This window comes from Myotis daubentonii, chromosome 19, assembly GCF_963259705.1.
Source record: "Myotis daubentonii chromosome 19, mMyoDau2.1, whole genome shotgun sequence".
Taxonomy (NCBI): domain Eukaryota; kingdom Metazoa; phylum Chordata; class Mammalia; order Chiroptera; family Vespertilionidae; genus Myotis; species Myotis daubentonii.
Genome location: NC_081858.1, coordinates 9,867,439 through 9,891,928, shown reverse-complemented (window position 1 = coordinate 9,891,928; position 24,490 = coordinate 9,867,439). Strand labels below are relative to the sequence as shown.

At 57.9% G+C, this 24,490-nt stretch overlaps 1 protein-coding gene across 3 annotated transcripts in view; it reads left to right on the top strand.

The window, feature by feature from the left end:
• TPCN1 (two pore segment channel 1) overlaps window positions 1-24,490 on the top strand; it is a 55,216-nt gene that overhangs the window by 28,257 nt on the left and 2,469 nt on the right. For all 3 annotated transcript variants that reach the window (XM_059676664.1, XM_059676663.1, XM_059676665.1), the window contains 24 exons: window positions 2,744-2,920; window positions 3,359-3,472; window positions 4,712-4,842; window positions 5,724-5,812; window positions 7,461-7,495; window positions 8,005-8,063; window positions 8,319-8,418; window positions 10,541-10,657; window positions 11,321-11,445; window positions 12,554-12,602; window positions 13,567-13,630; window positions 14,553-14,597; window positions 16,007-16,063; window positions 16,140-16,193; window positions 17,103-17,175; window positions 18,337-18,444; window positions 19,328-19,399; window positions 19,878-19,967; window positions 20,962-21,077; window positions 21,740-21,786; window positions 22,291-22,359; window positions 22,527-22,611; window positions 23,524-23,663; window positions 23,879-23,959. In XM_059676664.1, the coding sequence (XP_059532647.1) occupies window positions 2,744-2,920; window positions 3,359-3,472; window positions 4,712-4,842; window positions 5,724-5,812; window positions 7,461-7,495; window positions 8,005-8,063; window positions 8,319-8,418; window positions 10,541-10,657; window positions 11,321-11,445; window positions 12,554-12,602; window positions 13,567-13,630; window positions 14,553-14,597; window positions 16,007-16,063; window positions 16,140-16,193; window positions 17,103-17,175; window positions 18,337-18,444; window positions 19,328-19,399; window positions 19,878-19,967; window positions 20,962-21,077; window positions 21,740-21,786; window positions 22,291-22,359; window positions 22,527-22,611; window positions 23,524-23,663; window positions 23,879-23,959 (2,097 nt within the window). The remainder of the gene's footprint in view (window positions 1-2,743; window positions 2,921-3,358; window positions 3,473-4,711; window positions 4,843-5,723; window positions 5,813-7,460; window positions 7,496-8,004; window positions 8,064-8,318; window positions 8,419-10,540; window positions 10,658-11,320; window positions 11,446-12,553; window positions 12,603-13,566; window positions 13,631-14,552; window positions 14,598-16,006; window positions 16,064-16,139; window positions 16,194-17,102; window positions 17,176-18,336; window positions 18,445-19,327; window positions 19,400-19,877; window positions 19,968-20,961; window positions 21,078-21,739; window positions 21,787-22,290; window positions 22,360-22,526; window positions 22,612-23,523; window positions 23,664-23,878; window positions 23,960-24,490) is intronic.

Genomic DNA, 24,490 nt, shown 5'->3' with positions numbered 1-24,490 from the left:
TTCCCAGAGTTTATCTGTCAACTCCGTCACCTCGCGAGCCGGGTGTCAGCGGTCATAGTGCCTCCGAGATGGTTCTTGTTTGCTGTGTGGACTTCTCCTCAGGGAGCGGAGAGTGGAGGCCTGGACGTCACATAGCACTGGCCGCCTTCTTATTTTTCATAATCTCCTTTATGATCAGCAGCCAGGAAACAAGGCCCTTGTTCTCCCTCCTTGGGGTCTGGCACAGCACCCAGTGACCCGGGTCATATTTCACTCCGTGCTCATTGGTGGTGACCTCAGCCTCCACCTCCTCGGTGGCCATTCCGAGTCGTAGAGTTAAGCTCGAGCCCCCCCCCCCCCCCCCCGCCCCCCTGTCAGTGGTTTCTGCTAGTCAGACCTTCACTCTGCTAGTCAGACCTTCACTGCTGGCTGCTTGTGGGAAGAAATGTCCCAAGAATTGCATTTTTTAATAATCCAAACCAGAAGCTTCCAGGCCGCCGTGGGCGTCGCGCCATGGGGCAGCGTGAAAACCACAGCCCTGCGCAGATCACAGGGCCGGGAGCCAGGCCTGCCCCCTGCCCTCTGTGTGACCGCCGGCGTGTTTGTTCCCTCCGTGGACCTGCCCCTGTCCAGTCTGTGGTTTGTCTTCATGTTTTGGTACTGAGGGTAGTGACGCATCCAACTTCAGGAAGCGGCTTCTTCAAAGCTCCTCAGCAAACCACAGTCGAGGCCAGCGCTCCCCGGCTCCCAGCTACTGGGTGAATGGTCGCCGAGCGGGGCTGGCGCCGGGAGAAGTGGTCTCTTGCAAAACGGTTCATCCTATCAAACATCTATTAAACACCTACTGTGTGTACCAGACGCCGTCCCAAGTGTCTTCCTAGGGCCCCGTGAGGAAGGGGAGAGCCGTCTCGCTGACAGCTGGAGAGGGGGTAGCCCAGGGAGGTGTGGGGCAGCCCGTGCTTGCTGATCCCGGGGACCCCCCCCCCAGCTCTTTACATTCTACAGACATTGCTGAGAGTGAGCACTTGGCCTCGAGGGACCAGTTGTGCCCAGTTCTCTGGACCTTTTTTTAAAAAACACATCTTTATTGATTTCAGAGAGGAAGGGAGAGGGAGAGAGAGAGAGAGAGAGACACATCAATGATGAGAGAGAATCATCGGTCAGCTGCCTCCTGCACGACCCCCCACCCCACTAGAGATTTAGTCTGTAACCCGGGCATGTGCCCTGGCCAGGAATCAAACCTGATTCATAGGTGACACTCAACCACTGAGCCACTCTGGCCGGGCTGGGCCTTTTTCTGTTGTTGTTAATCCTCATCCGAGAATGTTTTTTCCATTGATTTTTAGAGAGTTGAAGGGAGGGGGAGAGAGAGAGAGAGAGAGCAACATTGATGTGAGAGAGACATCAATTGGTTTCCTCCTGTACAACCCTGACCAGGGCCAGAAGTGAGCCTGCAACTGAGATGGGTGCCCTTGACTGGAAATGGAACCCATGACCTTCAGTCCATGGGCCAACACCCTAACCCAGTGGTCGGCAAACTGCGGCTCGTGAGCCACATGCGGCTCTTTGGCCCCTTGAGTGTGGCTCTTCCACAAAATACTGACTTTTGCGCATGGGCCACGAAGTTTCTTTTTTTCTTTTTTCTAGATGAACTAAAATGAGTTTATTTAAATTTTGAGTTGCACACCTACCTAACACTTCCCATCTTCCTTCTAACGGGAACTCCATTCTCCATAACTGCAGGCAGCTCAGTGTTTGGGAAAGGTGGGAAAAGGATCCTCCACAAAACTCAGGCTTCAGGATGAGCCATCTGGGATTAAAGTGCATCTTGATTAGTTTAAACCAGTAGAGGTTGCTGGGGGCCAACCCCAGCAGGTCCAGGGGTCCCCAAAGGTGTGGACGGAGTCGGAGAAGAAGGAATGACACGGAGACAGCGTTCAGTTGATCAGCAGCCTAGCCAGGATCTCTAGCCAAGTTCTGGTTAGGATGGATCTCCAGCAAAGTTCTGGTTAGGATCTCCAGCCAGGTTCTGTGTCCATGTTCTCTTGCTAGGTTCTCCAGCCAGGTTCTGTAGCCATGTTCCCTTGCTAGGTTCTCCAGCCAGGTTCTGTCCAGGTTCTCCAGCCAGGTTCAGTCACCAGGTTCTAGTCAGGTTCTCTTGCCATGTTCTATCCAGGTTCTGTAGCCAGGTTCTCTCACTAGGTTCTGTCTCTAGGTTCTGTCTCCAGTTTCTGTCCAGGATCTTTTGCCATGTTCTCTCGCTAGGTTCTGTCTCCAGTTTCTGTCCAGGATCTTTTGCCATGTTCTCTCGCTAGGTTCTGTCTCTAGGTTCTGTGTAGGTTCTGTGTCTAGGTTCTGTCTGGCCACGAAGTTTCAATCACACTGTATGTGCGCGCCTGCATGTGGTATTTTGTGGGAGAGCCACACTCAAGGGGCCAAAGAGCCGCATGTGGCTCGTGAGCCGCAGTTTGCCGACCACTGCCCTAACCACTCGGCCAAACCGGCTAGGGCCCTCTGGACCTTTTATTCTTTGATTCCTTCACGTGGTTTTTAGGAGTCAGCAAGCCTTTTAAGCCACATCAGCAGGCCAGGGCGAGACTTACCTGTGCACGGTTTGTGGCCATAAGACCTGAATTTCCGTTGTCTTCCATCTCTGGCCTGAACCTCCTCTTACCCGCCAGGCCCTTCCTCTCGCCCTGGCCCACGGCGCGGCCTTGGTGCTGTGCTCAGAGGCTCGCCGCCCCCGTGGCTCTTGTTTCCGCAGGAAGGCGAGAATAACGACAAGTTCTTCACCCACCCCAAGAATGCCAAAGCGCTGGCGGCCTACCTCTTCGCACACAACCACCTCTTCTACCTGATGGAGCTGTCCACGGCCCTGCTGCTGCTGCTGCTGTCGCTGTGCGAGGCCCCTGCCGTCCCCGCGCTCCGCCTCGGCATCTATGTGAGTGTCCCGCTGGCTGGGAGCCCCTGCTCCCTGGGGCAGGTGCCCGGAACCTCGCTGGGGCTAATGCGAGCTTAAGCTTAAAGGGGCACATTCTGGAAGGGCAGACAGTGCGAATGGATTGAAAACAGGCCCTGGGAGGCCCTCGAGGCTCGGGAGCAGCAGTGACTCGCCGGTCCTCTGGGGGTCCCTGTGGAGCGAGTGCACTTTCCTCCCTCAGTCTGACTGTGATTCTGCTCGCTCGCTCGGAAGTGCCAGGGAGGGTGCCATCTGATGGCCTCACTTGGGACCAGCGGCCACACCTCGGCGCCAGGTGGGCAGCACCCCTGGTGGCAGTCCCTCCCACTCTTTCCAGCCTCAGAGGAGGGGCGGTCGGGTGCGATGGCCAGCGGAGGACGGGGCCCGGCGATGCCATGTCTCCGCACCCTGTGGTTGCAGGTCCACGCGACCCTGGAGCTGTTCGCCCTGATGGTGGTCGTCTTTGAACTCTGCATGAAGTTGCGCTGGCTGGGCCTCCACACCTTTGTCCGGCATAAGCGGACCATGGTCAAGGTGGCGTGTCCATCTCCTCACAGCATTTTCTCCCCTGGCACCTTCAATCCCGTCTCTTCACTTCACTTCCAAATCCCCCGGCTCTCGGTAGTGTAACCCGGGGTCCCCACCCTCGCTGCGCCCCAGCCTCGCAGCCGTGCTCTGAGGTCGGGCCGTGGTCACGCCAACAGCAGCTGGTGTGATTCGGAATTTGGGGCGCCGAGCACGGGCGCGGTAACCCTCGCGGGAGATGCATTACTGTTCCTAGTTCACATCCAGCCACAGCAGAGAATGGGATCTAATCCCGCGAGGATGGGATTCAAACCCAGGTCTGGCTGGCCTCCAAGCCCACGCTGACCTGTAAGCAGCATCGGCCACGTTCTCTCTGTGCTGCAGAGAGAGGCACGCGTAGGAATGCGTCCGAGTGGCACTTTGCAGTGTAAAGGGCCTGCACAGTTGTCCAGAGAAAGTGCCCGAGGGATTGAAGAGCAAGGTGTGCTTCGGACCTATCTCAGAGGTCTTCACGGTGCAAGTCAGGAGAGCCGAAGCCAGGATTGGTAGACGTGGCCGGGCAGAGTGGCAGGCTTTTTTGTTTGTAAGAAATAAAGGAGAGGGGGAGACAGAGAGAAACATTAATGTGAGAGAGACATCCATTGGTTGCTTCCCACACTCTGACAAAGGGGTTCGAGCCTAGGTACGTGCCCTTGACCGAAGTCGAACCTGGGACCCTCCCATCTCCAGGCCAACACTTTGCACTGAGCCAAACTGGCGGGGGCAGTTTTTTTTAAAAAATACGTTTTTATTGATTTTAGAGAGAGGGAAGGAGAGAGAGAGAGAAAAATCAATGATTGAGAGAGAATCCTTGATCGGCTGCCTCCTGCATGCCCCCCCACTGGGGATTGAGCCCACAACCTCCCCATGTGCCCTGACCAGGAATCGAACTGTGACCTCCTGGTTCATGGGTTGATGTTCCATCACTGAGCCACACTGGCCGGGCTGAGTGTCAGAGTTGCTCAGTGAATACCCTCTGAGGTGCTGCTGGGAGCATTGCCCTCTGGGTCATCCTCCTGTGACCACACACCAGTGCCACTGCCCAGGGCCCTTCCCCAGGGGCTGCTGGATGTTGGGGGCGGGCGCTGGAGAGAAGGGATGGGCCTCTCGAGACCAGAGTGGGCATTCCCTAGCGAGCCCTGAGCTCAGGGTATTCGGGAGGGGTCTGGGCGGAGGAGCTGACGCTGCTCTTTGCCCGTCCGCCCCCAGACCTCCGTGCTGGTGGTGCAGTTCATCGAGGCCATCGTGGTGCTGGTGCGGCAGACGTCCCACATGCGGGTGACCCGGGCGCTGCGCTGCATTTTCCTGGTGGACTGTCGGTACTGCGGTGGCGTCCGGCGGTAAGGCCTGGGGGAGGAGCTGCTCAGACAGTCGCTATCCTGGCCTGGCCTGGACCCCTGGGCCAGTGGAGCAGGACCCAGTGAGTCAAGTAGCCATAAGATCCATCCTGCACATCGGTAGAGTCTAACTCAGCACGCTCACCTCCCTCCGCCTCTCGACCCCACAGAGAGGAAGGCCATTCCCCCCGAAGCTTAGGTGTCCCGACTCCAGGCCTACATCCCAGCTTTCTCTCAGCAGAGGGGCTGGCTCCTCTCCAGGCACATTCTCTGCCCCAACACAGCAGCAGCAGCGCTCGTAGCAGGCAGCTTGGCCAAAGGTCCACGTGACTCAGGCTGTCCTGGTGCCTCCCCCGAGACCGGGGCACTGCCCCCGAACAGACCGTCGGCCTAGAGTTAGACTGAGCTTTGAGCTCCATCTGGAGAATCCATTGGCTGGGGGACTGTTGATAAGAATGGGCTGGCATTTCATTCTCTGCATCCTCAACGCAGGACACAAGTGTCCTAGGGCCAGGTGGCCCCGAGCTGTCTCCATGCCCCCCACTTCTCGGGGAAGCGACCTCTGCACTGAGTCTGTGCCCTCAGCCTTTTGGTCCCCCCCCCCCCCAACCCTCACAGGGAACTTCCTGCTGGACCCTGTAGGCGGGAGGAGGGGGTATCTGTGCTGCACCTGCCTCCCTTCTCCCTGTCACCACTGAGTGCAGGTCCTGCAGGACAGCACTGAGTGTGATGTCACTAAGCCGGGGTGCAGGGGGGGTTAGTGTGCCCAGTCAGGAGCGCCAGACCCGGGTCTCCATGAGCGCGTGTTCCCCTGAGGAGTCCGGCCCGCGCTCCTCGGGCCCACCCCGGGCTGCGCCTCACCCCCTGCCCCCCTGTCTCCCCAGCAACCTGCGGCAGATCTTCCAGTCACTGCCACCCTTCATGGACATCCTACTGCTGCTGCTCTTCTTCATGGTCATTTTCGCCATCCTCGGTGAGCTCCCTGCGCCGGGACCCGGCGGCCTCCGAAAGCAAAGGCACGACGGGGGAAAGCTTACTGACAGCTTTGGGAATTCAGGAAGGTTTTACAAGTGATATAAACAGCCCTAGCTGGGTTGTTCAGTGGTTAGAACGTTGGCCCGCAGAATGAAGGGTCATCGGTTTGAGTCCGGTCAAGGGCATGTACCTCAGTTGTAGGTTACAGGCTTGATCCCCAGATTGGGGTGCATGTGGGAGGCAACCAGTCGATGTGTCTCTCTCATGTCGATGTTTCTCTCTCTGTATCTCCCTCTCCCTTCCACTCTCCTTAGAAATCAATGGAAAAAATATTCTCGGGTGAGGATTAACAAAAAAACAGCAAACAAAAACCAAATGATATAAACACCCAGGGACTCCAATTTAGGAAATGAAGAGTTAGAAATAAAACGGAACCCCCTTTGTAGCCTTTCATGACCTCAATTTCCCCCCAGAGGTGCCCGCGTCCTAGGCTTAGCATTGCTACTTGTGTCTGTATAGTTTCACTTTATGCTTATGTTTCCTTAAACAACACATAGATTCTATTATTGCTTTGCATATTCAAAATAGTTGTGTAAATGGTTACGAAACGTGGTGTCCCCTTCTGCAAGGTGCTCTTTGCTCAACACTAGGCATGTGACGTTTATTCATGTTGATGGATGCAGATGTCACAGGAGGGTAGTGAATGGGCCCAGATTTATTTATCTGTTCTCTTGTTGGTGGGCATTTTCCACTATCACAAGCCACAGGGCAGTGAACACTCGTGTTTCCTGGCGGACACGTGGAGACTTTCCCTGCGGCACGCGGAGGGCTAGGGTCTGTGTACTTCAGCATCACTAGATATAAGAGCAAGATCACGGCTTTCTAACCCCGAGGAGGCCTTGCCTCTTCAGATGAGGCCGAGGATTAGTGCGGCACCCCATGCAGACACAGGGCTCCGCCAGCGGCGGTCCCGGCACGATGAGGAAGCTGAGGTCCCTCCTAGAGTCCTGGCGTGGCACAGCCAGTGGCCCGTAGTGCTCTGACTCTGCGGCCAGCCCCTGCCTCCGTGACTGGTGTGTCCCGAGCTTCTGGCTCCCGTTCCACCTCCCCTCCACCATCTGGGTGGCACTTTGTGCTCCAAGGGGGCTGACTTCCCCTGAGGGCAGACTTTCCCACTTTTCCCACAGGATTTCAAGGACTCAGGGGAATAGCCCATTCCCAAGGAGGAAGTGAATGCCGTTCCCACCCCGGGACCCCTGGCTGTAGGGAAACAATGGAGTCCCTTCGGAATTATTGCTTGGCCGTCACATTCTCAAAACCAGAGGTCTGGATTCCAAGTCCAGCCTATGCATGAGTTTTGTGTGGTCTGAAAATTTGGAGCCAGCATTTTAAAATCAGATTTTTATACAAAATGACAGATTTCCAACCTTTTTAATACTACACTTGATGGTGCTCGGGCCACATTTCCAAATAGCTGCGGTTACCCAGTGCCCGGTAGCACCTGCTTCCTTTATTTCAGAGCATGTGTTCCCCAGAGTGCGCAGTCCCCACCGTTCCCTATTGTCTCCCTCGGCACACTGCTCTCATTTACGTGTATTGGTCCAATCCTTTGACATCTTTTCAATCTCTTTTCTGCTACCTTCCAGGTTTCTACTTGTTCTCCCCTAATCCTTCAGACCCCGTAAGTAATCACCATGTTTTGTCCGTTTCTTCCTTTATGTGAGGCCATTCCCCTCTGACAAGGTGGCTGGGCTGACCCTCTAGCTACATTAGGGAGGGAGGCCTGCCTGGCTTCGCATCCCAGCTAACGGCCCTTGAAAGTCCCCATCACCCCGACTTGAGCCGTTTTCCTTCCCTGCGCATTAAGGGGCGTAGTTTCCTATCCTGAGAGTCATGTTTCCAAGATCAGATTTGGAACATGGGAACGTTTTGGTGGAGGTTACAGTGAAGGAGATCCAAGCTAATTGTGCAAACGTGATTTTCTGGGAGAAAAGTCCCAAAGTCACTTGTCTGCTTCTACCAGAAGCGTGGAGCTCAGGAAGGCGGAGTCCTTACTCCAGTTTGCTAATCCCTCAGGGATCCGGTGGGAGGAGGCAAAGTTGGTGGGGTGGGGCGGGGCGGGGAGGGCAGGGCTCTCCAGGGGCCCATCGCAGGCTGGCCCAGGCTGCCCTTCTGCCTCTTCCCCAACAGTACTTCAGCACCCTGGAGAGCAGCATCGTCAGTCTGTTTGTCCTCCTGACCACAGCCAAGTGAGTGTGGGCTCTGCTCTGGCTGCTGCCCTCGGCTCTTGCCCAGGGTCTTCCCAGCCCAGGACATTCCCTGTCTCAGCCCAGACAGTGCTCGGGGCACTGGGAGGAATGGGGGTGGCCTGGTGACTCTGGCCCGTGCGCTGAGAGCCGGGACGGTGGGGTGGGCTCAGGCTGGGAAGGCAGGAAAGAGAGATGTCCTTAGAGAAGACAGAGGCGGGCAGACAGGGCCCCACGGGCAATGCTCTGCAAATGCAGTTTCCCAGACGTGATGATGCCTTCCTACTCCCGGAACCCCTGGTCCTGCGTCTTCTTCATCGTGTACCTCTCCATCGAGCTGTACTTCATCATGAACCTGGTGAGTGACCGTGTCTCGGCTCCGCTGGGGGCAGCCGCCACAGTGCTGGGTGCCGTGGGCATGGAAGAGGAGGCTCCGCATCGGCAGGGGCTGGGGTGCCAGGCTGCAGTCAGGTGTGGTGTGGGGGCAGCGTGGCAGCCTCCCTGGGTTGTTCCCGTCGTTGCTGCTGATGGTGCTCATGTTGGAGCAAGGCTCCCCCGGGACCTTTTCTTTCTCACCGCAGACGTATCATAACTGTTAAAGCTGGCACCGAGTAAGCAAAGTGGATTAAATGATTTAACACCACAGCCCTGGAGGTCCCATTATGATTCTCAGTGTGCAGATGGGGAAACTGAGGGTCGGGTGGATAGAGTGACAGGCCCACGGCTGCGCAGCTCGGGGCGGCCAGGCGAGCTGGTGTGATCCAAGCCCTGCTCTGAACCGCTCGGTCCTTTGGCACCCACTTCCTGGAATATCTTGCATATTTCCACCCCATTTATCACGAACCACTGGGAATCCCAATACAGGACACACTGTTAGAGGCAGGGGAAGTCCCCGTGCACACTGGGACTCTGGAGGCATTTGAAGAGGCGCGGCTGGCCACCAGGCATATTCCTGCCGTCAGCCAGTCACCGTTAGGCAGGTGCCAAGACCACACGCCAGCACCAGAATTACCAGGGAGAGGCTCTTACTAATCTTGTGTTTTTATGCTCTGAGGAGCATTCTCACACCAGGCATCACAGCCAGGCCTGGGGTAGAAGACACTTGCTCACCCTAGCCAGTTTTGCTCAGTGGATAGAGCGTCGGCCCATGGATTTAAGGGTTTTGGGTTTGATTCTGGTCAAGGGCATGTACCTTGATTGCAGGCTTGACCCCCAGCCTCAGGGCGTGCAGAGAGAAACCAATCGATGTTTCTCTCACATTGATGTTTCTCTCTCTGTCCCCCTCCCTTCCACTCTCTCTAAAACACAATGGAAAAATATCCGCAGGTGAGGATTAAGTAAAAGAAAAAAATGCTTTCTCAGGAGCAGACATGTGAAATCTAAAAGTGTGAAGTCTTAAAAAGGAATATTTTTTAATCCCTCAAAACCAAAAAGAAATACGTTAGCTGTCTTCATACACATTACAGTTCTTATGTACTGTCCTTCGTTTAGAATCATAACAACGTATTATGCGTAATTGATTTAATTTGTTGTGAAAATCCAGGGTGGGGGGGTCTGTGAACCGCAGCCTGCTGGCCAAAGCCTGCACTTGTGAATAAAGTTTTATTGGCACACAGCCACACCCATTAGCTTCCGCATCCTCTGTGGCTGATTTTGTGCTGCAACTGCAGAGACCATCTGGCCTTCAGAGCCTGAAATAGTTGTTGTCTGGCTCTTTATGGAAAGGTTTGCTGACCTTTTCTTGACCGAAAGGAAAAAAATTGGAGGGGGTGGCATTTGAAGGAGTCGAAAGGATAGGAGAGTTTCCCTCAAAATATTTTTGGAAGAAAAAGAAAGTGCTTCCAAAAAGGCTTCTTTCAGATTCGGCTCCCGCCCTCCCTCGCCCTCTGGTGATGCAGGCTGTGCGGTGACCGAGCTGACCTTGGGATTGGGCGGTTCCAGAATGTTGGGCCCTCGAGAAGGCCTCCTGTTCCCGATTCCTGGGGCCGGTGCACGAAGCTGTGACTCACCAGGACGGAACGAGGGGGCGAGGGGAGGCAGCCTCCACCATGCTGATGCTCCTCTGAGCTCCGGGGCCAGGAGGGCACAGGCTGGACACAGCCTCCCAGGCCTTCGGCCACCGGCCACCGGCCACCAGACAGCTGATTGGGGCATAGACTCCAGCAGGCCCTTCCCTGCTTCTCACCTTATAAAACTGCCCCGTCAGGGACGAGCTGTAGGTGAAGTATCCAGGGAAACGTAACAACAATGTTTTCGTGTGTCTGAAGAGAGAAAATTTACAAGTGGCGATACATGGCCTTCCTCTTTGACTTGGAGACAAACTCCTGCGAAAGGGTTACCCCCCCCACCCCCCCCACCTGGTCTGGGGCGTGGGGGGGGGGGGAGAATGCCCTCTGGAGGCAGAGGGTACACTCCCGACCCCTCGAGGTCCTCGAGGTCCCACCGTGCAAGGGAGCCAGGTCTCTGCTCTTCCCTCACAGCTTCTGGCCGTGGTGTTCGACACCTTCAACGACATCGAAAAACGCAAGTTCAAGTCTTTGCTGTTGCATAAGCGAACCGCCATCCAGCACGCGTACCGCCTGCTCATCAGCCAGCGGGTAGGGGGGTGGGGGCCAGGCCGGGAGGGGTTCGGTCCCCAGTCCCCCTCCCTTGCTCTGGGCAGCCCCTAAGCACGGCAGGCCAGCAGCTTTAGAAACAGGAGTCCTTGCCCACTGGGCGTGGCTCAGTGGTTGAGTGTTGACCTGTGAACCTGCAGGTCCCTGGTTGGATTCCCCGTCAGGGCACATGCCTGGGTTGTGGGCTGAATCCCCAGTTTCTCTCTCATCGATGTTTCTATCTTTCTGTCCCTCTCCCTTCCTGTCTCTCTTACATCAATAAAAACATATTTTAAAAATAGCCCTAGCCGGTTTGGCTCAGTGTTAGAGCGTCGGCCTTCGGACTCAAGGGTCCCTGGTTCGATTCCGGTCAAGGGCACATGCCCGGTTGCTAGCTTGGTTCCCAGTAGAGGGCGTGCAGGAGGCAGCCAATCAATGATTCCCTCTCATCATTGATGTGTCTATCTCTCTCTTCCTCTCTGAAATCAATAATAAAAAGAAAAGAAAAGAAAAAGAAAGCAGGGGTCCCGCCCTTGGGAGGATAAGAAGGAGCCGGGCACCCGGGATCCAAGCCGTGCTGGGCAGCCGGAGTCGTCGCCCCCAAGGGAGGAGGCAGTGGGGCTCTGCCTTTGCCTGTGTTGACCTGCCACCCTTCCTCTCGCCCAGAGCCCCGCCGGCATCTCCTACAGGCAGTTTGAAGGCCTGATGCGCTTCTACAAGCCCCGGATGAATGCCTGGGAGCGCTACCTGACTTTCAAGGCCCTGAATCAGAGCAACACCCCTCTGCTCAGGTAAGAGTGCCGGCCCGGTGGGGGCGGTGGCCCACGGAGGTATTCAGGGGAGGGAGCTGGAGCGGCCAGGGCACCAGGAAGTAGGTGCGCAAAGAGCCTGTTAGGACAGTGGTTCTCAACCTTCCTAATGCCGCGACCCTTTAACACAGGTCCTCATGTGGTGGTGACCCCCAACCATAAAATTATTTTCGTTGCTACTTCCTAACTGTAATGTTGCTACTGTTATGAATCGTAATGTAAATATCTGATATGCAGGATGTATTTTCCTTGTTATAAATTGAACATAATTAAAGCATAGTGATTAATCACAAAAACAATATGTAATTATATATGTGTTTTCCGATGGTCTTAGGCGACCCCTGTGAAAGGGTCATTCGACCCCCAAAGGGGTCGCGACCCACAGGGTGAGAACCGCTGTGTTAGAGGCTTTAGTTTTCGTCAAGATTCTCTCTGCAAGTGACAAAAGTCCCACCCAAATTTAATTCAGGCTCACTTGACAAAAAATGGAATATGTTGGATCATGAAGTAGACTGACGCAGCTGCTCACCTTTGAGCTAAGAATGAGTGGGGTTGTTGCATATGAGCAGGTCCACAGAGGGGTGTTCGCACCCTCACACGCACACACACATGCAGGCCTACGCACACGCACACGCACACCACGGCGCAGCCTCCGAGATTTCCAGGGCGGTCGCGACCTTCTAGATGGCTACTGACCGAACCCTTCTTTTTAGTTTGGAAAGCAGCAGGCCAGCTGCAGATACGAGCATGAGCGAGTTCTGTTTGGGCTGAACTCTCAGCCCATTTGTCCCATTAAGTTCTCTGCTAACAGGCTCAGCCATGTAAGAGTTACAGTGATTCAGGGGGCCTGAAGCTGTCACTCCGTTAGACTGAGAGGATTACGTATTCACAGGGCCTGGGGGAAGGTCAGAATGCCTGCAGGGGAGGCTCCTCCCTCCCCCACTTATATGCTGGGACTCCCAGCCGTCCCCTCCCCCTTCCCCCTTCCCCCTTCAAAGGTGACCACAGGCAGGCGAGTGACACAGTAAAGCTCAGTGGGAGCGATCTGATTTTGTACATTTTGTTTTGCCTTTTCCTGTTGCTGTGACAGCCTGAAGGACTTTTATGATATCTATGAAGTCACTGCCTTGAAGTGGAAGGTAAGACCCGAGAGGGAGCAGGTGGACAGCTCCACGGGGGGATGAGGCCGACAGGCACCCGAGGGCCAGTTCTTTTTTTATTTTTAAAATATATTTTTATTGATTTCAGAGAGGAAGGCAGAGGGAGAGAGAAACATCAGTGATGAGAGAGAATCATGGATCAGCTGCCTCCTGCACACCCCACACTGGGGACCAAGCCCACAACCTGGGCATGTGCCCTGACCGGGAATCGAACCCTGACCTCCTGGTTCATAGGTCGGTGCTCAACCACTGAGCCACCGCAGCCGGGCCGAGGTCCAATTCTTTCCTGGCTGGAACAACACCTCAGTTCTGGGCACTTCAGGGGCCCCAGGTGGCCCGGGGCCTCCCATCTGCCTTTACACGTGTGATACAGTGTCCTGGTCACGCACTGAATCTCGGCCCCATTAGTCACCCTGTGACTTGGGGCCACTTATCTGACTTTGGCCGGGTCGTTGCACCTGGGAAATGGGCTAACAGTAGTTCTGACCTCCAGCTCTTTTCAGGACGATATAAAATAAGGCACGTGCCGTAGCCAGTTTGGCTCAGTGGATAGAGCGTCGGCCTGCGGACTGAAAGGTCCCAGGTTCGATTCCAGTCAAGGGCATGTACCTTGGTTGCGGGCACATCCCCAGTAGGAGATGTGCAGGAGGCAGCTGATCGATGTTTCTCTCTCATCAATGTTTCTAACTCTCTATCCCTCTCCCTTCCTCTCTGTAAAAAATCAATAAAATATATTAAAGAAAAAAAAAAATAAGGCACGTGCGTGGCCCATGGAAATGATCCGTAGCCATTGGCTGGCCTTATTGTTACTTAGACCCGGAGTGTTCTTCCTGTTCCCCAGTGAGAGCCTGGTGAGCAGGGAAGGACCGTGGCCTCCTGGCCCCAGGGTCAGGTTCTCATCCCTGGTCCGAACCCCTCCCCCTCGGCCCTGTTCCCTGGGCAGGCGAAGAAGAATCGAGAACACTGGTTCGATGAGCTTCCCCGGACAGCCTTCCTCATCTTCAAAGGTACGGTCCCCCTGGAGCGTGTCGCGGCAGCAGGAGAGTGTGATTCCCCAGCAGGGACATAGTGTTAGGGACCAGGAAGGAAATCCGCAACTTCAAAACCAAACCAAAAGACGTCTGTGGACCATCCGGTTCGTTAAAGGAAGGTTACCAAGTCGGATAGCAGAAGACAGTCTCCCACCCAGAAATAACCACTGTGCATGTTCGGATGTGTTGCTTTCTGACATTGGTTACTTTTTCTGCACATTTTAAATGGTGGGACTGCAGTATGTATTCTGTTCTGAAACCTGCCTTTTTATCGGCTGGTGTATTTTGCCCTCCTCCCTGTGGCAGGGTGTATACCCAGTGTACGTGATCCCTTGCGCAGTATAAAATTCAACCATTTTACATCCGAGTGCCCGTATTAAACAGTCCCCCCTTCACTTAATGCCAGTTTTGAAGTTGTACGTGGGGGTGTGGGCTCACGGAGTTTCTCGTGTAGAAGGCCCAAAGCCTGGGTCTGGGCCGCCATGAACACGAGTAACGATGGGAGAGCCTTGTTTGTGATTTCTCCCACCGCTGGGGCGCTGGGCGCAGCTGTTATCTCATATTCTCTAACGGGTTTTCCATTCTGCTGAGATGATAGTGACTCAAGTGGATGAGGAAATGGTCCCAGGCCGAGGCCTGCAGGATTGTAGGTTTCAGCAGTGGCAACAACGCCGTGTTCTGTTCTGTCCCGGCCTGGGGTGCCCAGTCTGTCCCCAGAGCAGCTGTGGTCTGTCTGTGCCGCTGTGTCCGGGTGTCTGAGTGTCATTGGCAGAACAGGCCCTTCCGTTTTCTCCCCTGGACATGAATACCCTGGTGGCTTACGTGCAGCACTATGACGTCGGGGAGCGCGTACTTGCACATGAAGACTTCGATGCTAACGTTTCCTCTCTTCCAACAGGAGTTAACATCCTGGTGAAGTCCAAAGCCTTTCAGTATTTCATGTGTAAGTGCGACCCACCCAGTTCTGGGCCCTCTGCTCCCGGGTCTCACTCCCCCAGAGGGTGGGAGGCCGGAGATCGGTCCCACAGGCGCTGTGTGGACTGCTCATCGTAGAAAGTTCCGGGGGACGTCCACGTGCCCGGCACCCAGCCAAGGCAATCACCACCCAGTGGCCAGTCTTTCTTGTGCACCTGCGCCCTCACTCGGGCTCGCTGTACCCTCTAGGCCCCGAGTTCTGGAAGCAAATTCCAGAACCACAGGGTGTGATGGGTGGATAAGTCACTTGGGCCTGTTTTAATCTGTAGGTTCCTCCTCCGTCCCGCTTCTCCCTCTGGCACTGTGTAGCTGGAGAACCAGGACTGTTCCTCTTTCCTCTTGTTTGTTTGTGCATATCCCCTGTGACTTATCTCCGGTAATTTTACATCTTGTCACCTCCCCCAGTGGGCACCTTTTATCATGGCTTATCCATCCATGTTTTAAAATCTCTGAATGGGAGCATATATATATGCACATATCTCTGTCTTCAGTAAACGATAGCAGACTTTACACACTTTTTTTTGGTTAATAATAAATCCTGGAGACCACGCCGCAGTAATATATAGAGATGTCCCCCTTTATTTTGATAGTTGATAGGCCATCTTTTTTTTTTTTTTTTTTTAATCTTCACCCAAGGATATGTTTTCTTATTGATATTTAGAGAGAATGGAAGGGAGAGAGAGAAAAGCGTCAGTGTGAGAAGCATTGATTGGATGCCTCTCGTACACACCCCAACTGGGGTTCGAACCCACAACCTTCCGATGCACGGGATGGTGCTCCAACCAACTGAGCCACCTGGCCCGGGCGGGATGCACCGTGTCCTGACCGCATCGTAGTTTATTCCACTGGCACCGTCCTGACCACCTGGGTGGGGTCTGATGTTTTGCCGTCACAAGTAGTTCTCGAGCGAACAGCTTTCTGGGTACCTGGTGCTGTGTGTTTGCCGGTGTTCCGTTGGGAGGGGTACCAGGCGTGTGTTTGCTGGTGTCTCATTGGGAGGGGTTCCTAGCAGTGGGATTGCTCAGCGAAAGGCCAGATCCATATGCATTTTGCTAACTGTGCAGTCATTTTAAAAACCAGACATCTCGAAGGAAAAACAAATTCTTTCAATACTCAAACCCTTTGTGTATTGTCCGTCATTGATACTGACTTAGAATAGAGGTTTTACCGGAACATCTTAACTGGTATCCCTGCAGTGACAGAGAGGGGGCTTTTAGAAATCCGTAGCTGTTCCTGAGCGAAGCCAGCAGTTGATTGAGCTCATGTGGTAAAAGCACTAAGCGGTCACCTGTCCCATGGGTGTGGGGAGCGGCCCCGAAATTAACCAGCTGTGACCTGTAGGCTTCCAACAGGCCTGTGCTTCTCTGTCTATTGCAGACTTGGTGGTGGCAGTCAATGGGGTCTGGGTCCTCGCCGAGACCTTCATGCTGAGAGGTGAGCCCGCTGGGGGCCTGGCCCGCCGTGTGCACGCCTGGCCTGCCTCTTGAGCTTCGGCCTCTCTGTCCTACAGGGGGGAACTTCTTCTCCAAGCACGTGCCCTGGAGTTCCCTCGTCTTTCTCACTAGTAAGTCTCTTGTTTGGACTTGGCTTTGCCACCGGCTTGTCTTAAACACTGGTGGGAGGATGTTCATTGGTTTAGACAGGGGTCCTCAAACTACGGCCCGCGGGCCACATGCAAATACAAATACTGTATTTGTTCCCGTTTTGTTTTTTTACTTCAAAATAAGATATGTGCAGTGTGCATAGGAATTTGTTCATAGTTTTTTTTAAAACTATAGTCCAGCCCTCCAACTGTCTGAGGGACAGTGAACTGGCCCCCTGTTTAAAACGTTTGAGGACCCCTGGTTTAGGACCTCATGGCTCTGAAACGGGGAAGCTTCAGGAAGCAGAAACTGGGTCTGATTCCATCCCACCCGTTTCAATCTCTTCCCTGGCTCCTCTGTCCTCCATCTCATCTCCATCCTGGCGTGCTCACATCCCCGGCAGAGCGGGGTCCCTCAGCCACCAGGCCCCACCCTGCAGCCCTCCTGAGCAGTGCCCTGCTCCCGAGTGCCCGTGCCCTTTCTCACCTCAGGCCCTTTGCAGGGTGCTCCTCCGCCTGACCGACATTCCCCTCCTCCTCCTATAACCCTGAGGGCGCTGTCATCGCCCACTCTGTCTCCTCCTGTCTGCACTCTGAGCTCTGTAGGAGGGGGCACTGCACCGTGCTGGTCACTTTTGCACGTCCAGCACCCAGCACAATGCCTGACACCGAAGAGGTGCAGGCAATACCTGCTGGGTGGTCAGAAGGGTGGCTGGGCGGTGCCCAGAGAGGGGGAGGGAGTGGAGCACACACTCTCCCGTGGGGCGTGGCTGTCCAGAGGGCGCACAGCCTGAGGGGGAGGCTGGAGACCTCAAGGGTCTCAGAGAGGAAACTGACCAGGCCCGGTGTGGGAGGACACGGCCAACTGCCCTCTCCCGCTCCTGTTCACAGTCTACGGGGTGGAGCTGTTCCTGAAGGTGGCTGGCCTGGGCCCCGTGGAGTACCTGTCCTCCGGCTGGAACCTGTAAGTGAGCATCTCTGAACCCCGCCTTGTGGGAGCCCCCACCCTCCCCACCCCCACAGGAGGGTGCGCCGCCAGGTCATGGCCTCTCCTGCTGCCTCGCCTGTGGCTCAGACTCCCAGGGCTGGGCTCTGTCTTCCCCTTGGCCACCTAGCCCGCCCCTCCTGCACACACCCCTGGGGCCACCTAGCCCACCCCTCCTGCACACGCCCCCGGGCCACCACGCGAGAGCCCCTCCTGCACACGCCCCCGGGGCCACCACGCCAGCCCCTCCTGCACACGCCACGCCACGGGGTCCTGAGGCTGGTGGGCTCTTTGTGAGGCCTTTTTAAAAATATATATATTTTTATTGATTTCAGAGAGGAAGGGAGAGTGGGAGAGAGAGACAGAAACAAACATCCATGATGGGAGAGAGTCATGGGTCGGCTGCCTCCTGCACCCCCCACACGGGGGATCCAGCCGGCAACCCGGGCATGTGGCCTGACCAAAATCGAATCGTGACCCCCTGGTCCGTAGGTCGGCGCTCACCCGCTGAGCCACACCAGCTGGGCTCTTCCTGAGGCCTCACCCTCCACACCGTCCCCCACACAGCTAAGCCCTTTTCCATAAAACCATGCCGCCCACAGAAGGCAGGCCCACCGCCTCGCCGGGCCCCCTCCCTGCTCCCCTGCGGCCTCCCGAGGTCCCTAGTGGCCCCTTAAAGAGGCCTCCCTGTGAAATCAGGCTACACTCACGAGGCCGGTGAGCGTGAAAGAAGTCAGCCCGGGTCCGTGCAGACCTGTAGGAAGGCCCTCGGCCTTGGTCAGGGCTCGCTGGCCTCCAGGTGGGGTCCCCTTGCCAGCCCTGCCCCTTCACTCGGTGACCTCGCCAGGGCAGGCAGTCACCAGGACAGCCAGTGTCTGCCCTTAGGCCAGTGCAGGACCCTCCGTGGGGGGTGCCGGGTGTTTGTGACCCCCCAGGCGTGTGCGGTGACGGCACCTGGCCACGCCGACCTCAGACCCCGGGGTGGCAGGACGCTGTACGAGCCTCCGCGGGGCACTCGTGCTTTCGCTGTGGCTGGCACGTGGGCTCCTTGGAAGGGCGAGCTGAGCCAGGGCCGGACGCCAGCCGCGGTGGGGAGGCCGGCTGGGCCCAGACCCCTCTCCCTCTCCCTCTCCCTCCGAGGTTCGACTTCTCCGTCACAGCCTTCGCCTTCCTGGGACTGCTGGCGCTGGCCTTCAACATGGAGCCCTTCTACTTCATAGTCGTCCTGCGCCCGCTCCAGCTGCTGAGGTGACGGGCAGGGCTGGGGCGGGGACAGGCAGGCAGGGAGGGTGGGGAGAGCCTGAGAAGACTCACGAGCTGGGGGGGAGGGGGGGGCCTGAGCCCCAGGGCACGTCTCCTCTCCATACGTCACCAGGACCGGCCCCTGGCACTGTCGGGGGAGGCAGGGCTTGGGTGGGCGTGGCCTGTGGCGCTGGCTGCTGTGGCCACAGAAACACGGGCTCAACCGTCTTCAGCCAGAAGGCAGCGCCGTGAGCTCCAAAGGGGCTTTTGAGGGCCCCTTGCTTGTCGGGAACAGCCTCCTGTCCGGAAAAGCCCTTGCTCGGCCTCACCTCTCCCCCGGGTCACGGCAGCGCCCCTCCCAGCTGGGGGTGAGCCCTTTGCATCTTCAGGAGCCTGGCTTCCTCTTGACTACCAGCTGCGATCCCACACACGTCCTCCCTCCTGCCCTGTCCATCTTGGGAGGAGAGGTGGAGGTTGGGGTCCGGGGTGGCATCTCTCTGTAGCAGAACCTGCTGCTATGCCCGGTTGTGGTGGCCAGGCCGATGCCAGCTTCTCTCCCGGCCACCACTGCCCTTTCCTCTCCCCTGAGCCAGGCCCTGGGCTCCCTGTAGCCTGGGCTCTGGTTCCTTCTCTCTCGTGTGCCTCCCTGGTTTGAGCAGGGCCTCGCCCGCCCTGAGCCTCCGGGCTGCGTTTATAAACTGAACAGCCACGCTGCCCCCTCTCACCGAGGAAGACGCTGACCACAGCACGGCTCTGGGTCCCAGCAGGGACAGGCCTGTCCGGCCCCGTGTCCTGAGGGAGGGCCCTGGGCCTGCCTTCCACCTGGTGCTGTCGGGGGGGCTGCGGCCGCGCCCATGTCAGGCCGTGACCCACCTCCTTCCTTGCTCAGGCTGTTCAAACTGAAAAAGCGCTACCGCAACGTGCTGGACACCATGTTTGAGCTGCTGCCCCGGATGGCCAGGTACTGCCCTGCCTGGGCCCAGGGCCAGCCTCCTGCAGCTTGTGCCCCCTGGGGGTGGGCAGCGGGCGGGAGAGGGGGGAGAGGAGTCCCGGAAAAGACGGAACGAGGGTCTGCGGCCTCTCCGAGGCGGCTGACCTCTGACAGCACAGGCCTCCCTGGCCCCACTCCCCTCCGCCGACCTGTGAGACGTTAGTGGGGTGGGCAGGGAGCTGTCCCTCACTCACCACCTGTGTCTGTTCACAGGTAAGGGGTCACCTGTGAGTCCGCCTTCACAGGTAAGGGGTGAATCTCCGCTCAGGGGCATCTGTTCAGAGTCCTCCTTCGAGCCGTGTTTTAGCCCAGACCCGAGTCACGAGGCCCCTTCCCTGCAGGCACTTCCCAGGCGGAGAACCTGGCTGGGGGCAGGCCTCCCCCCACCCGCTCCGTGGGTCAGGCGGGCTCTTGGCCGGCCCGCCGTCACTGTCTGCCCCTCCCACAGCCTGGGCCTCACCCTGCTCATCTTCTACTACTCCTTCGCCATCGTGGGCATGGAGTTCTTCTGCGGGATCCTCTACCCCAACTGCTGCAAGTGAGTACCCGCGGGGCCTCAGGGCGTCGGGGCCGCCTGGCCCAGGGCTCCTGGAATCGATCCCCTGGCGTTGCTTCCAGGGCTCAGGTCAGTCAGTAGCTAAGGGAGGGACCCGGACGCAGGCCTCTCTGCGGTGAGGGCATCTGAGCAGTTTCCCTGTCCCCAGGCCTCCATCAGCTCGCCCGTGGGGCCGAGGGCTGCAGGCCTCGCGAGAACCAAGTGTGGCCTGATCCCATGGCTTACTTCCACGTCTCTCCAGGGGCGGCCGGTTAGGATAAGACAGATGGACACCCGTGGGAAGGTCTGTGGGGACGGAGTGGGGAGCCTGCCCCCGTGACCTCTCGCTCCCTCCTCCCAGCCACCAGGATGACAGCAGTGTCCTCTTTAATACTGAGTCCTTCTGGCCTGGAGGCCGAGAGAGAGACACCTTCGGAAACCCTGGTGGCTGCTGAGTCAGGCTGAGCTGGGAGCCAGCCGCCGAGGAGAGCGGGTCACAGGCCTTCCCAGGCACAGGGCCGCTGCTTAAAAGTGCAGGTTCCAGGGCCGCCCTGCCAGTCGGGTGCAGTGGGTGCCTGGCAAGAGGCTCAGACTTGCAGAAACATCACATGGATTTTAACTGATGAGCCATCGAGGATTTAAATAAAAGCAGCCAGTCAGCTCTCAGAACAGAGGCCCTTTCCCCTGACAGGCCCTTTCCCCTCCCTGGTGCGGCCCTCACCCGCCGCGGCAAACCCAGGGGGCCCTCCCAGCAGTGTCTCAGGGTGGCTCGGAGGGAGGAGGCCCAGCCGGCAGCAGAGTAATGCCCAGTGCAGGCAGTGGAGGCGGGTAAGGGGTGGAGGGCTGGAGGCAGCGAGAGCAGAGAGAGGGGGGTTGCTGGGCAGGAAACAGGAGCCAGGACAGTGCTCCCTGCTCAGACCTTGGTTTCCTTAAACACTTTGTCCTGTTGGGGGGACCCGCTGTGTTGTGACGGTCCCTCCTGCCGTCTCCCCGGCAGCACCAGCACCGTGGCGGACGCCTACCGCTGGCGCAACCGCACGGTGGGCAACAGGACGGTCGTGGAGGACGGCTACTACTATCTCAACAACTTCGACAACATCCTGAACAGCTTTGGTGAGTGCGGAGAGCCCAGGGGGCACTCCCTGGCCGTAGCCCCGCAGGTCCCAGAGGCCGGGGAGCAGGGCTGTCTGCGGCCTCTCCCTCCCGGGCTGTTGGCCCCACTGTCTCGGGTCCCTTCTGGCCCAGAGGGAGCGTGTGAGAGCCCAGGCTTGGGGTGCGGGCCGGGTCAGTCCGGCTCACACAGCCGCCAGGTTTACTCCTTTGCTGATACCTTAGTGTCGGGACTGAAGAGCTTCATGCTTTGCAGGAGGGGTTCAGCCTGATGCTAGGGCAGCACCCCTCCCCCGCCACAGAGCCCTTCATGGCACAGGGGCCCACACAGCTCTGCTCCGGGTTCTGTGGAGGGGATGGGGGATGGGGGCGGGGGTGGGAATGGGGGGTGGGGGGATGCGGACGGGCAGGCCCGACAGCTTCTCGAGGACAGGTCTGCACCGAGGAAGGTCTGTGTGCTCTTCCCCCCCCCAAGCCCTGGTCCATCCCAGGCTGCAGGCAAAGGGCACCCCCTGCTGGGGACAGGCAAGGTGGCAGCACTGCCTGTGGGGCGGCGCTTGGGGAGGCCCAGGCTGGCGATGGGGACGCCTCATTTCGGTGCCTGGTGCCGGGACCTCTGACTGAAATGGTGGGTCTGATCACACCTTCCCCCTTCCCTTTGGCAGTGACCTTGTTCGAGCTCACAGTTGTCAACAACTGGTACATCATCATGGTAAGGACCTTGGCCAGCTCCTGGGAGTGCCTTCCCCTCACCCTCTGGGGCCAGCTCTGCGTCTCCCTTCACCCAGTGTGGGGTCCCTGCCCTTCCCATGGCCTGCGGGGGGTGGCGTCTTGGGCCACAGGGTCGGTGTTCTGCGGGAGGCCACCGCGGGGGCCCAGGAGCACTCCTTGGCTGGACATGGCCTTCGTCCCAGCTCCACACCCCCCAGCAGCCCGGGGATGCACAGCCTGTGCTCCCACCCACCGGGGAGACTTTCCAGTGTAGGAACTGTGGCGGGGTTTCCTTCCCTGAGCTCTTCCAAGTGCCACGCCACTCGGGGCAGGCTCAGCCCTGGGGACCATCCAGGCCTGTGGGGCAGAGGAATTTTAGACCTGGGGACCTGTGTCTTCCTTAACCGGGGGGCGGGGGGTCTGTAAAGAGCCTGGCAGTGCCGGGCCACAGGAAGCCTGAGTGGACAGCCCCCCGGCGCCCGCTCACTGCCTCCTCTGCCTCCAGGAAGGCGTCACCTCTCAGACCTCCCACTGGAGCCGCCTCTACTTCATGACCTTCTACATTGTGACCATGGTAAGTCCGCGCCCGGACGTGCGTCCCCCATCACCCGGGGCGCCAGCCGCCCTTGCCCATTGGGCGGCAGCCCGGGGAGGACGGGGCTGGGACGCGTCCGCGCGGCTCTGCTGGGCGGGGGCCAAAGCAGCGCCCACCCCGTCCTTTCTCTGCCCCCCGCCGGCCAGGTGGTGATGACCATCATCGTGGCCTTCATTCTCGAGGCCTTCGTCTTCCGAATGAACTTCAGCCGCAAGAACCAGGACTCGGAAGGTCTGTGCCAGGGGCGGGAGCCTTCGCTGCCTGCTGCTCGGCTGGCTGGCTGCCTGCCCGGCAGTTCAGCTTATGTAGGTGGCTCGTCTCTAGACCTGTCACTGCCATTGATGTCCAGATACTCACTGACAGACACATGCTCTCGATCTCATTTTTCAAAGAAAAACAATACACATCACAGCGTAAGAAAAGTCCCACACCAGAGACAGGCTTCTGGTATACACCGCCGGCCGGCCCACTGTCCCCCGTCTCCTGTCCCCCAGGCTGCTCACTCTTAGCCTCCTCCTCTCAGCCACTGTCTCCAGCTTCTAAACTCCACACCTCGGTCCTGGGCTTTCCGGGCGGGACCCTGCAGCCTGCAGAGCCGTCGCTCTCCTGCACTGGGAGGTCCCGGCTCCTAATCCCCTTGCGCCTCCAGGTGGCGCAGCTCTCTGCAGACTGACCCCCCATCCTTCCCAGACTCTCCCTCAAAAGGGCCACATACCTGTTACTGCTTGTTTCCAAGTCTCTATCCTATCAGGCTGTCTGACCCTTTTTTAAAACATGTTGTTTTTAAATAGATTTTTAGTGAGAAAGGAAGGGAGAAGGGGAGAGAGAAACATCAGTGAGAGAGAATCATCGCTCGGCTGCCTCCTGCACACCCGGGCACGTGCCCTCACTGGGAATCGCATCGGAGACCTTGTGGTTCCTGGGTCCATGCCCAACCACTGAGCCACACCGGCCAGCTGACCCTTCTCTTTCTGCTTGGAGGCTGCCTCCAAAACCCTCTGTCCCCTGTGAGCTGCTGGCCTGACCATCAATCCGCACACCCACAGCGGTGGGGGGGCGGGGAGGGGACAGGAGAGGGACCTTAGGACCCTGGTAGGGACAGCGGGAGGAGGCCCCTGAGCCCAGGTCCCTCCCCCGCTGCAGTTGATGGTGGCATCACCGTGGAGAAGGAACTGTCCAAGGACGAGCTGCTCGCTGTCCTCAAGCTGTCCCGGGAGGCGCGGGGCGCGGCGGCGGACGTCCCCCAGCTGCTCAAGGTCCTCTCCCAGATGGAGAGAAACGAGGTGAGGATAGCGCCCCGTCCGGCAGGAAACCAGGCTGGGAGGAGGGCGCTGTAGCCGAGTGGAGTCCCACCCCCACTGTCCAGCCCCTCAAGGTTTGGTGACACTTTTGGGTGGCATCGTAGCAAAAGCCAGAGGAGCGGGCAAGGCCTGTACGGGGGGAGGGGTGGGTGCCCGGGCCTGGCACGGTGGGGCCTGCAGCCTCTGCTCGTCCACAGCAAGGCACCGTGGTGTTCCTGGGACGGAGATCCAGGACCAAGAGTGACCTGAGCCTGAAGATGTACCAGGAGGAGATCCGGGTAGGAGCGCCCGCCCCGCCGCCCAGGGGGACGGGGCCTCTCCCAGGCCCAGCCTCACTGCCCATAGGAGTAAGGCCTGCTGTGCCCAGCGGGTCTCTGCGTGTTTTTTTTTTTTTTTTTTTTACTGTTTGGGTTTTTTCTAATTTAAGAGAAGGGAGAAGCCAATTTTGTTTTGTGTTTTTTTACAAACTCTCCCCATCTTCCCACACTGCCAGCTGAGGCAAACACCTTACCCAGCACCACGTGGCCGGCTCGCTGCGTCCCGGGCAGAGCCGCTGGCCGCCTCCACCGGGCGTCTCCCCCCCCAACCCCCCGGGGGTCCCGGAGGGTCTCCCTCCCAGCAGCTGCCTTGTTTCCTGGCGTTCTCACAGCGGGAACCCAGTCGTTACCGCTGCTCACGCCCGAAACTGGGAGGCTGCAGGGCACCGGGTGGCACAGACGGGGACCAGCGGGAGCTCTGGTGCCGGAGCCCTGGGCTGGATTGCTGGCTTTGTGCCGCGGGCAGGTCACTCGGCCCTTTCTCATCTGTGA